This window comes from Acromyrmex echinatior, chromosome 9, assembly GCF_024713525.1.
Source record: "Acromyrmex echinatior isolate Ae372 chromosome 9, ASM2471352v2, whole genome shotgun sequence".
In the NCBI taxonomy this organism is placed as follows: domain Eukaryota; kingdom Metazoa; phylum Arthropoda; class Insecta; order Hymenoptera; family Formicidae; genus Acromyrmex; species Acromyrmex echinatior.
In genome coordinates this window covers 11,822,817-11,836,123 of record NC_141860.1, presented here as the reverse complement: position 1 = coordinate 11,836,123, position 13,307 = coordinate 11,822,817, and the positions used below count along the sequence as shown (strand labels likewise).

At 33.6% G+C, this 13,307-nt stretch overlaps 1 protein-coding gene and 1 long non-coding RNA gene across 5 annotated transcripts in view; one reads left to right on the top strand and one right to left on the bottom strand.

Moving 5' to 3' along the window:
• Nucleotides 1–7,977, top strand: part of Lmpt (four and a half LIM domains protein limpet) — a 95,238-nt gene extending 87,261 nt beyond the window's left edge. For all 4 annotated transcript variants that reach the window (XM_087409229.1, XM_087409230.1, XM_011062494.2 and 1 more), the window contains 3 exons: nucleotides 4,304–4,473; nucleotides 5,271–5,457; nucleotides 5,727–7,977. In XM_087409229.1, coding sequence (XP_087265355.1) covers nucleotides 4,304–4,473; nucleotides 5,271–5,457; nucleotides 5,727–5,884 — 515 coding nt within the window. In that variant the 3' untranslated portion in view covers nucleotides 5,885–7,977. The remainder of the gene's footprint in view (nucleotides 1–4,303; nucleotides 4,474–5,270; nucleotides 5,458–5,726) is intronic.
• Nucleotides 7,321–10,609, bottom strand: LOC147908626 (uncharacterized). The gene is made up of 2 exons (XR_015546096.1): nucleotides 10,478–10,609; nucleotides 7,321–9,599 (listed from the first exon to the last, which is right to left on the bottom strand). It is a non-coding gene; the product is annotated as an uncharacterized LOC147908626 (long non-coding RNA).
• Between the last annotated feature and the right edge of the window lie 2,698 nt (nucleotides 10,610–13,307).

Below are 13,307 nucleotides of genomic sequence, written 5' to 3'. Positions count from 1 at the left end.
AATTTTGCGGGCATGAGATAAGCAGTTTACTTTGATCGTTGATTTTCGTACATTTAGCGAACAGAGTTTGCCTGAGTCAGAAAATTTTAGGACTGTGCACACGACAGTGTAAGACAGCTTCTGCTTCTCGTTACATTATATTTAGACTTGACGTAGGAAAGAGGAGGTAGCTTCCACCTCGACATAGAATCAGCTTAGGAAGACGTGTTACCAATTTCACAACGTATGATAACCATAAAATCTGTTTAAATGTATTTAACAATCGATGTCCAAGAAGAAAAATTATTAAATGATAAATGATCATTAAATAATTAATGATGATATCCACAGTTAAAAATAGATAATAGTCTCTATTAGATTGTTTACTTGTCTAACCAATGGAGGAACTAACAAGCTTTAATGGATTTATGTTGCTAAAGAAAGAGTAGTTAAATGGATAAAACAATTAATGTAATAATTAATGTATCTATAATATATAGTATTTAAATGATCCCCAGTAGAGTTTAAAATACTTTGTGTATCTCATGTTAATGTAACAACGAAAACACATATAAGAATTGCGAGATATTGCGTTATATACAAGAATAGAATGAGTTTCTCAAGCGACTTTTATCTATGGTAATCGAAAAATCTTCTTGTTACGTGGCGCCGGGAGAAGCTTCATTACCGTAACAAACGAACAGGTCATTTAAGAGCATGAATGACACTTCTTAAGTAGGTTTTAAATCTTTCGTGCCTGACAATGAGGTGATTCCATACAGTTAACTCATGTCGTGTCAAAAAGCATTGTTTTATGTATTAAAATATAGCAATTGTTATATTAAACACTTATATTTTTGCATACACATCTCTGAGTGCTTCACAAATATTCTCCGTTTTATATTCATATATTCATATATTCCGTAACCAGTTTTTGGTGGATTTATATTTAATTATTAGGAATCTGTGAGTACATATATGTATAATGTCATTCATTGTTTTTTAAATACTCTCCACGTCTCTTAAAAAATTAGATTTCTGATAAGATTATATATAAAAGAATATTTCACAATGGCAACTATACATACGTTTTATGTTTGATGAAGAATATGTAAATATCTAATTTTTAACATGTGTACATCGTTCATCACATAACGCGAATAATACGCGGATTACAACGCGACGCGTATAAGATTACAACATCGGCCTTGGGCTATAAGCTTTATACATATACGGAGGTATTGCCTGGCTGATGTGACGTCACGAATTTCCACTTGAGTCATATAGTGGTCCAAGAGTCAGCGTGTCGTGTACGAAAGATACATATAGATATCAAAATGACCATTTTTAGTGTATCTTAAAAAGCATCGAAAGGTAAAATAAATGCATTTGAATATTTAATATATAAATACTTGTAAGTAATAAAAATAAAAAATCTGAAATATGTATGTTTTTCTAAAAAATATATTTAGGAATTTATAAAAGACAAAAAATAAAAATGATTCTGAACAAAAATAAAAAATCATTCTGAACACCATAGATAAATATTCCAATAAAAATCTCATTTATCTACAGATCAAATTCGACCTTATGTTTGGAATGTAAATATTTATAATAAAATGAAACGAAAAAAGTATAATAAAAAAGTAATTTTTATATATGTCGTTTTTCATTTATACCATAATATTTTCAAAAGTGGCATAAATTATTTCAATTAAGAAAGAATTGGATTTTTTAATTTAATATTCTGCAATCTTAAATTGATTATAATAATATTGTATAATTAGCACATTTTTATACATTTGATCGAGATGTAATTGATTGCTTAAATAACATAATGGATAGATAATTGGCAATTTTGTAGACTGCAATGTAATTACAACCTGAAGACTAGATTAAATAAAATTGGACGGAGTGCTCGATTGCGAATGTGAATAATTCAACGAATCGATGATTAACGAAGTATTGAACAGATATTGTACGCTGTTTATTAATCACATCTACATCGGCGATGAAGGAGACAATTATCGACATGACATTCATGTTGATTTTCCATAATATGGATGCTATTTCTGATAGGGTAATGAATATTTTACAGACAATTTTTGAAGAGCTTAGTCAAGGAGAAGACTAAAAATTAGTTTTAACAAAGCTGCGATTTATTGTATGACATTCTGATCTAAGATCCGTCTATCTTTGAAGAAAAAACGAAGAAATCTGAATATTTTTTTAATGAAACAAAATTTCCGATTGTTTTTAAGAGAGAGAGGGGGAGGGAGAATAAGAGAAAGAGAAAGAGAGAGAGAGAGAGAGAGACAGACTCTCATCTTTCAGACGTGATCCTGTGTCATAAACATTTAAAATTGAGCTGATGATTCACGGGACAAGTTATTATACTTAATGTCACATTTAAATATGTTATTTGGCTGGACCTTAGATCACCTTTCGTTATTAATTCGTCTTCATGTCTCTCAGACACGACAGATAAATTAAAAAACCGTGAAAAAATGAACGCCTCTTACAGTGTCTCGTTCGAAATCTGTACAAATAAATTATAAATCGAGTTGAATTCTACATGTGTAATAATAATGTATGTACATACATACATTACATTTAAAAAATTTTAAAACAAGATACAAAATTCATTATATGTTAGAAAAAGAAAAACAGAATAATGTATATAATATATATCTTAATAAAATGAAAAACTAAGAATGTATATAACATTTTGCAAACAAATGATATATAGAATTTAAAGAATAACAAAATAAAAACATTAAAAAGAAATTTAATTAATGTGAAATGATTGTTTAACACATTAATTTAGTTCAGTATTTAAATAGATACTATTCTAAATTTAAATATTTTTAGAAAAATTTTGAAGGATATGTTTTATGTTTTATATGTTTAGTCATTTTTTCTACAAAATATATTGTAATCACCGCGTTATTATATTAAGATGATGTAAGATTTTCAATTTGATCGAAATACGAAAAGCTACCCGTTTTTCGAATCACAGATCAGAACATGACCACAATAATAAATCGACAATATTCATCTGCCAGACAACATTACGTCACGTTCACGTTCCTCGCATATTATTCTTAATCTTAATGAAAACAAGTAACCGAGATCGTCTCTTGTTCCTAGCTATAAATTATGGCAATTTCGCGATAGACGAGCAAAATAATTTAAAAAATAAATCTTAATGTCATGACTGTTACGTTCTGATGTTACTCGGCGATATTTTTATTTTTATGTCTAAGTATTAAAATATATTTTTGAAAAACGTCATCAACTAAAGAGATCGATGACAAAGATATTCGGTTAATACAGCTACATTTAAATTAGCGCTTTCGTTTTTGATAAAAGCCCTATTATACGTCTCAATAATTTAAATTCTCTGATGTAATTATACGGTTCGCCAATCAAAGTCCTGTGACCGCAGTGCGGTTAATTTCTTCCGGCCGTTTTTATTTTTACGTGACTATCTGCACCTGTGCATGTGCTAATTGCGGATCGCGAAAGACGGCGAATCTATATGCGGCAGGCAAAACGGGAACACGATGCTTTCCATGACTAAACGAGGTTCCGAACGAGGCGAAACGTGAAACCGTAGACGAGGAAACTCCATGGATCGATCTAATTCGCTTGCAACGAAGGGTGCTTTATAGGCGAGTGCCCAATAGGGAGCTCCCAAAGAAATTCACAAAAATATTTATTTAGCTAGCTGATGGAGTGCTCGGACGAAACACGCGATGATGCACGCGACTGCGATTTACAGCACTGCAGCCTGCCAGTCGCCACACGCAACTATCCGTTCGTTTTGATGTTAAAGCGTGAACCGACGACCTCCGTTACACTTATTTCAGACTTAGATTAACATTTTTATGCAACAACTTGCCACGACTTGCGAAGCAAATCATCAGTGTGCTTCAGGCTTTCATTGATTGAAATAAATATATAAATTCAATAAATGGAAAAAGAGTACTTTTTTTTTAATAAAAAGCAGATTATAAATAAGAATGAAAAATTGAAAGAAAAATTAGACGGAAAAAAAGAAAGATTGAAAAAAAAAATTTTTATTGATTGTTAAACTGCGCACCACTCTCATTAGCCCTTTCGCAATTTCGCCCTTTTAAAAATTAGATGTTTTTTATATTGTATTTTTTTTTAAATTTAGTAATGTGCATGAATTTCTCTCTTTCTCTTTTATCCAGAACATTGCATATAAATATCGTTCAATCCGAAAAAGGCATTCTTTTTATAACTTTGTTTTTATAACTTTCCTTTTATAAAAGTTTATCGCATTTGCATGTTTTAGGCACTAAGAAGATGGAATACAAGACCAGACAATGGCACGAGAAGTGCTTTTGCTGCGTGGTCTGCAAGAATCCGATTGGCACGAAGAGCTTCATCCCGCGCGAGCAAGAGATTTATTGTGCCGGATGTTACGAGGACAAGTTTGCTACCCGGTGTGTTAAGTGCAACAAGGTGGGCCACTCCTCTGTATCGATGATTACTTCGTATGTCGTCTTGCGTTCGTTTATTGCGTGTCGCGCAAAAAGCTCATCGAGCGTAACAAGCGAATCAAAATCGGGATTTCATTGTGAGACCATAAATCTCAATACGATAAACTCGCTGATATAGTCGTTATTTGCGTATTGATGCTTTGTGTACTTGGTCATAAAATAAAACGGTCAATAATATTCAATATTCATTTAATTCATTTAAACGTATCAGTCATTGAATTACAGGCGTTCTTTTATTTTCGACGAATTCTGCATGCTTTTAAATATCTCTTTTTTAACATTCTTCTAAATTTTTCATAGTCACTCGCAATCTTTGCGGAACTCATTTCTATTGATGCGCATGATGTCACTTCAAGTCATTTGTCAAATGACTCTTCAACTACACATGTATTGCATCGATATCACTTGCTTGCATCAATATTTCTCCTTGTTTATTTTTATATATGTATATTTTATATCCTTTATATATCTACATAATATATTAATATATATCTACATAATATATATAATAATATATAATATAGACATATTCTTTTATTCTCTTCTTCAACTTGTGCTTTTATTTGTATAACATATTAATCGATTTTTGTTACATTATATTTCCCTTGTTTTCTTTGCATTATGTTTCGGGGAGAAATTTTGAAAAATAAGTAAGCTTTATTAAATATTATCTAAAAAATGCGAATGAAACTCGCAATGAGATGTAACAGTTCGATGAAGCGACTTGTCCTATAAAATGTCATGAACTCTTTATCGCAGATCATCACCAGCGGCGGCGTGACATATAAGAACGAGCCATGGCACAGAGATTGCTTCACCTGCAGCAACTGCAACAACTCTCTAGCGGGACAACGATTCACATCGCGCGACGACAAACCATACTGCGCTGATTGCTTCGGCGAGCTCTTCGCCAAAAGATGCACCGCTTGCTCCAAGCCGATCACTGGTGCGTATTGCCTTTATGTAATTATTAGTTATTAATAAAAAACAAAATTAAAGAATAAAATATGTTGAAAGAATTGAGAAATTGAATCTTCTAAAAAAATCATCAAATTGATGATGTGCTTATTATCATTCGACAATAGATCTTTTAGTGAATATATGTGCGTCTACCATTAGAACCAATTCTTAATACAAGCAATATACAAATAACAATGAACAGATGAAAATCTGTTAAATTCAATCTGAGTGTAATTTGCATTGATTAATTTGCAGGTATTGGTGGCACTCGCTTCATCTCATTCGAAGACAGGCACTGGCATAACGACTGCTTCATCTGCGCGGGCTGCAAAACTTCGCTGGTCGGACGTGGCTTCATCACCGATGGCGACGACATCATCTGCCCTGAGTGCGCTAAGATGAAGCTGATGTAAAGCACGCGGCTTCATGACGTCGAGATTGACAACGAGATCGACGAGATGACAGAGCGATCGAAGGGAGAGAAAGGACGAGGAGCAAGACGCACTTCCGATATGGAATTCGTATAGTCAAGCGGATTCCGTTGCACGCCATAATAATACCGTCGTCGCGATCTTACTGACCGTCAATTCGAATTTAAGACGTATGCAAACGATAGAGAACTTCGCAAAGTCACATCGAGAGACGAGATCGCGAGAAGACGTAATAAAAATTATAAATATAAGAAAAAGAATAAGATTCTTCGCGTGAATTTTTGTTACGAATAATCGACGTATTTCGACGAGATTTTCCGCGCCGACTTTTTTTCAGAGGATAACGAAGCCCCATCAAGAATCCCCTGGCCAAGTTCTCGTCTTGGTTAGCATAGTGATTTCATGATCGCCGATTAATCGTTCGGAAAGGAAGGCGACGCGAGAGTCTTCTAGCTTCATAGTCGTAGCGACATTAATCTATTCATTATTTCGTTCTACGTGTATTTATGAGAACACTGACGCGAATCCGTCTGTGTTCGAAATGATGATCTGCTCGATCATCGCGTCGGGATATCGAAGAGTAGAAGAGATATGAATGGGAGAGAAGGGAAAAAAAGAAATGCGCAACCAACAGCGAGCTTGATGGAAAGAAATCAAATCGCCTTACTGTAATAAAATCGTTGATACGGACACGTCGATTAGGATAATGAATAAGCCTAAGTGCTTCGCGTGCTCTCGTGATGTTACTAATATTAATAACGTTTTTTTTTTGCTTTGTACAATGGTAGAGAGATAAGCGCCCGTGTGCGCACAAAGAGAGTCCTACGTATTATATATTCTTATGAAAAACTAAAATTTGATATATACGTATAACGATGTTATTTCTATTCGACTCGTACTCACGCGAAAAACACGACGGTCTAACACGTACACAATCTATATCACACACCGACACTAATCTACTCGATTGACACATCATAACTTTTTTTCTCTTGCCTTCTTTGCATCTACGATGTTGTTCATCTAATTTCCGAATAAATAATACTATTTATTAATTTGTAGAAACTTTACGAAAATTTTGTACGTGAAAAATACAAAAAATCTGTTACCGATTTTCCATATACTAAATAACTATTTTCCAAAACTTAATATGTATATATATATATATATATATATATATTCAGATTTGAGAGAAAATTATTTTAATGTTCCAGAAATCGGTAGGATGAAAATTTTTGTATGAACAAATTTATTGATTTCTACATGCGTTACACACAAGATATGATAAACAATATGTATGTGTTTTGATTCACGATATCCCGACTCTCTTCTCGGTCTTTCTCTCCCCTTCTCTCGTTCGTCGAGAAAAATAGGCGCGCAACGTAGGGATCCATTATCATCCCGTGTGAATCGCATGCGCGCGCACACACACACAGCACATACATACATATAACACAACAAATATGTACACATACACGATACACATACACGATACACATACACACATACACATATACACATGCTGCAAACATTTTTTGCAATAGATATTAAGAGTTTTGATCAAAGAAAAAGATACAGCAAAAAAGGGACAAAACTCGCATCCATACACATGCACGCATACACACAAGCGTAAACAAATATACACCCACATATAAATACACATACGAACGAATGTGCAATGGACGCACACGTGGAAATACTAATTGTGGCCTTATTCGCACCGAATACCATAGGAGTAAAAAAAAAGGGAACTAACTTACACAATAATTTACTTCATTATGAGACATTTAATATCAAATTTATTGTTATACGCGAACAAAGGTAAGTGTAATGCCGCGCGAACCGAGTCCACGAACACGGAAACTACGAGACCAATTCGAATCACGAATTGTTAATCGCAACCAATATAAGTCACACACGTGCTATAATATAATATTGTATGTTATCCGACGGAGTCACTTACACACACTAATCGCCTTAATTAGTAAATGATAAAAAAGAGATTATTCTATATTCAGCGTATCCTATACACTGTTACACTGTAAAATTGATAAATAAATAAATGTAATTATTTACATGGGAGTCCTGTATCCCATCTCCTAAAAGTTATCAACAATTCTTTGAAAATTGAGAATACTTACAGAGAAACGCAATGATAATGCGTTCCTCTATAAGCATTTCTCTATAAACAGGTATAATCAATTCATTAATTATCAATTCATTTATCTTGTAATTAATAAAATTTATGATTTTCTTATAATATATTTTTAACATTAACAGAAATATAATATTTCATATAAATTAGTAGTTATTTAATATATTAATTAATAATAAACATCATTTAATACATTAATAGATACATTAGAATCCAAAGATAAATTTAAAGAAAATTGCGAGTTTTATTTACTTTATATAAAATTATATTTTTTAATATAACTAGAATTATATTATTTTCTGACACTGCTTATTTTCTGAAGTCGAAGATTTTTCAATAGATTATAGATCATGATAAGAAGCAATATACATAATATGCATCGAGATGTTAAACAGATATATTATAAAAAAAAGAAATACAATTAGATAATCAAATCCGATTTCATGTGCTTTTTTGAAAAGTAGGTAATGTGATTTACACGTACAGAATTAATTCTTTAATTTAATTATGTTATGCAAAATCTAAAATAATATTAATAAAATATAATGATTTGCAAGTTTTATTCATTTAAAAATTAGAATTACAATTTTAGCACATTTTTAATTTATGATTATTGAATTATGATACGATCAAATTGATTTAATTAATGATTCATCAGTACAAATTTATCGTACCGTATGATATTGATTAAATAGATTAATGCAAACAGAAATATATAATTAAATATCTGATGACGTATTCTGCTGCCATCTAACAGATTAGGTAAAATCATTTTCTGCTGATGATCTACAGATATAAAATTTAGTTTCCTCTTTCTTCTGTAGATGTCTATACTATTTCCTTAAGCGTTATAAAACAAGAATAAAAATTATAATTAAAAAATTATTATAATTTTGTAATTAACATATATGTTCTTAATTAATTTATATTATATTAATTTTCAACTTTTTAAATATTTTGTTATAATAAAAACGTTAATAATACTTTTCAATTTAAATCAATGTTAACAAAGTTTTAATGAAATTAATTCAATTTCCATTAAATTGAATTAAGTTTTTAAACTGCGTAAAAAAATGAATAGGAATACCATGAATAATATATATTGGACGATTATACACTCGTTCAATGTAATAGATCTGTAATTTTTTATTCTACTAATTATTTCATGTTTTCTTCTTCAAACTCAATTTCAACAATTTGTACAAGATTGAAGACTAATTTCCATACATACAGATATAAATCTCAAAAGTAAGAACTCATTTTGGAAAATTGGATATGTACAGAGTCACTATAAATAAATCCCTGTCGAAATTCATCATCGACATTAAGGTCATGTTGTCGGAGGTCACACGATAGGTCAATGCACGCTCGATTCTCCTGCGTGACAGTGTGCCACCCATTGGATGACGACCTCCAAATTACAATTTTACTTCATTAGCTCCGACATCAATTTATCCAAGTCCGCTTACAATGGCTCTTTTACACTACGGGGCTCCTAGGCATTGTGGAATTTCAAGGACTCCGCAAAAAAATGGGAGATACCTTCCAAGAAAATATTCGTGAGTTTATATGTGAAGTTTTATGAATTTTTCACAAAAAGCTTTAATTAAAAAATCATATTACAGCTTCTAATAATTATTTTTTGTTTTGTTGATATATCTTAAAATCATGTACTGCCTAAATCTGCTTGTAATATTACAATTTTGTAATCTTTTGTCATATCTTCACAAATAGAGTGTATTAAATTGAAAAGTTCAATGTCATTTAATAAATTTTCTATATTTTTCTATATTTTTCTCGTACAAAACTATTTTCAAAACAATTAAATAAAAACGTAATGTTTCAAGTTTCTAAGATTTTTTTTCTTTAAGCTAATGTAAGTCAAAATGTAGAAAAATAAGTACTTCTCATATCTACGTTTCTAAGTCAGATTATTTCTAAAAAAGAGATTTATTTTGAGCGTTTCTTTTTTCTATTTTAATACAGAATGAATGAACTCAAACTTGGTCTCAAAATCTCTCTCTTTCTCTCTCTCTCTCTCTCTCTCTCTCTTCATATAAAAGCATTGACGATAGTTTTAGAGTGATGATTCTCTATGTATGCATAAGCTACCGTTTCTGTTAAATTAATCCTTTTCGAAGTTATGCTTCCCATCGTGTTTAAATCAACCGACTGCGCGTTCCCGATACAGAGTTGTTCTATTGATGTAGCGAACGCCTGTTCTAAACGCTGTAAGCCAAATCCCGCGAACAGTTCCGAACAGAACTGTTAATTACACGCGGATACCCATACACACAGACTCATGTGCACGTAGACGAGCGAACGAGCACCGCACTCGGGGTAAAGTGAGGTCGATGGAAAGTGGTATAATCGCGAATGTGGATCGACTCAAGGAGAGCAGAGAAGAGGAGATCCTTTACCTTACTTATGTAACGAGCGACCATGGTGGTGTCTCGTGTCTTCGACCGCGTCCGAAGAGGGAGAGCGAGAGCTCTGCCTCTCTCCTCGGAGAGGCTCTGCCGACTCCCTCGTTCTCTCTCCTCCGTTCTCCTCGTCTCCCACGAACGTCACTGTTCGCCTTGACTCTGTCCCGCTCGTGCTGCGCTCGACACTGTCCCTGAAAATCCCTCCACGGAACTCATCCACGCAAGCGCGAACTTAATAGGCATTCGCTTGTAATTGTAATTATTATCGAGCCAACGAACAAAGGGATATTCATCACAAGCTGAATACTATCTACTACATAAATAATTAAAAATATTTAAGAAACATGTGAGAGAGAACGTTCGTGAGAATTGTAATTAATTTGTTTCGCTTAATAGCTCAAATTAAAAAAAATGTTATTATCTAAATATTATTTGAACAATATTTAAATACATATTTCGTCTTATTTACTATTTTTATTACATTTAAGTATGTGGACCGTGAACCTCTTTTGATATGCTTAAACATTATTTGATATGTTTAAGCTTTCTAAATATTAAATACAAAATAATGTAATTCCGGACAGGACGGAACATTGCAGCAGAATATATGTATAATAACACGATAAATCGCCTCTGCATCTTCATATATGTCAGCTTGTATGAAAACTCTCGTAAACCGTCTTTATCCCAAAGGAGACGGTAAAGCTCGGATGCTCCACTCGAATCCTAATCTTGCTCTTTGTGTCTTTGTGGACTTTGGTCATGACGTTCCTCTTGACCCTCTCCGGAATCTAATAGACATAACGTTACATTCTCAACGGACAGATTTGTACTACAGCAACTTCGTCCGTTTCTCTTCTGTCATCTCTCTTTTTTGATACATTTCTCATGTCCCTCCCGCGCCTGTCTCTCTTAGATATACGTTTGACATCGGAATCTCGAAGAACGATTGTTAAATCTTCAATCTCGGGGTCAGTGGCATTTGCCGTGTAGTCTATATAAAGCCTCTTTCTTGATATAAATAAAAATCATTATTTTTTTTTTTCTTTCGCACATCGAAAAGGCCAAGAGAAATATTCTCAAACCATAACCACTTAATTTCCCCCAAATCTGATAAATTTGTGAAGCAAACAAAATTATTTTCAAAGTATTTTTTTCAACCCGTGGCTAATGAAATTTAAGGATCGATGCTACTTAAACTAATCGGTTTAAATGCGTTCATTATGACGAAAATAAAGAAATTCCTGCTCTCACATAATCTCTTGTGTAAAAACAGATTTAAATTAACGTCAGAAATCTCAAAAATATCTCTCATGTTTACAACTTCTTATCGTTATAAATTAAAGATAAAATAATCCGGGAAAAAAAGCATCTATCCTGAGACGTCAATGTAACGAACTACAAAATGTTATTTCCGCTTTTTCTACAAAAATCCAAAGCCTTGACAAAGCCATGACGCACAAGCAATCTATTTTCAAGGAATTATTTTTATTTTTAATCACTTTCCATGGTTGCACGTGATTTTATAAGAGTTACAGCTCGCCATGAAAATTTCCACGCCTCCAACATCAATATGTAACTGAATCGGCAGTCGCATTGTTTGAAATTTTTACAAATCGATTCGAAAGGCATTTGGAGAGGCAAATCGGCTCAACGGGAGGCGAGGCGAATAAAAAGCCACCATACTGTTGTAGCGGTGTTATTCCGACGCAAGATGATTTCGACACCGAAAACGAGGGCCGTTGTTGTCGGAGGTCATTCGTCGGTTCAACGTTCGGGCCATTTACCTGTCCGCCAACTCGAATCTTTGGTCGCTGACATTGCGATATTAGCATCCCGCTTGCGGGCGACTATTGTAACACCTCGGAGACAGAGAGACCGACGTAGAAAGATATACCATAAGCAAATCATGAGAGAGACTAGATATCAAAGATGAATATTAGACGCAATAACGAAAAAACATTTGTCCCAACAAAACTTACGTATTAATGTCTGCAGAAAGTAAAAATATACCGGAGTAGCCATAATTATTAGAGACGTAACAGTAAAATAGTGAAAGTAATCATAAATTTAGTAAAAAAAAATACCATCCAAGATACACTTAATAAATAACGTTTAATTTATTTTATTGTATTTAATATCTTTTATTGTATTTAACTTCGTAATTCCTTTAAAATAATATTTGTATCGACTTCGTTACAGAGTATTCTTATTGAATCTTTTTAATTGAAAAATAAATTGTAACCGTATCAGAAAAATATTTACACACATCTGAAAAGCGAGCAGAAGCGAGTAAGCAAGAGCGAAACGCGTTACTCGGAGTGAAGATAATTCAATGAGTTGAATGACCAGTGCGACGAAGCCGCCCTACGCGTTCGCCGTTTTTCGTGCGCGTCCTCGAGTTAAACAATCTTCATGAAATTGAAAGAGATGACCTCGCCGGCATCCCATCTATTGGCGCCTCGATCGGCGCTGGAATGACGGAAGAGTGCGAGAGAAGGATTAAGGCAGGAACTCGACTTCTCTTTTCGGCTTCGTGGAAGGACGCAAAAGAATGGAGAGGAGGAGGAGGCATCCTCCGCTGGTTGCTTCCTCCAAGAGTGCCTTGACCCTGAGCCGAGCGCAGAGAAGTCTCTTCGAGACGAAGAAGAGAAGAAAAGTGCGAAGGAACCGATGCCTTGGAGTGTAATCCGGGTCGCTACCTTGTTGTTCGTTGACTTTCCGTGGCGTTCACAGAAGTCGAGAGGGAGTTCGTCGCTACCGGAGGAAGGCAGAGGGAGATTCAATGATGTAATTCTTTGGCCATGGACCCCTAATAAAGATG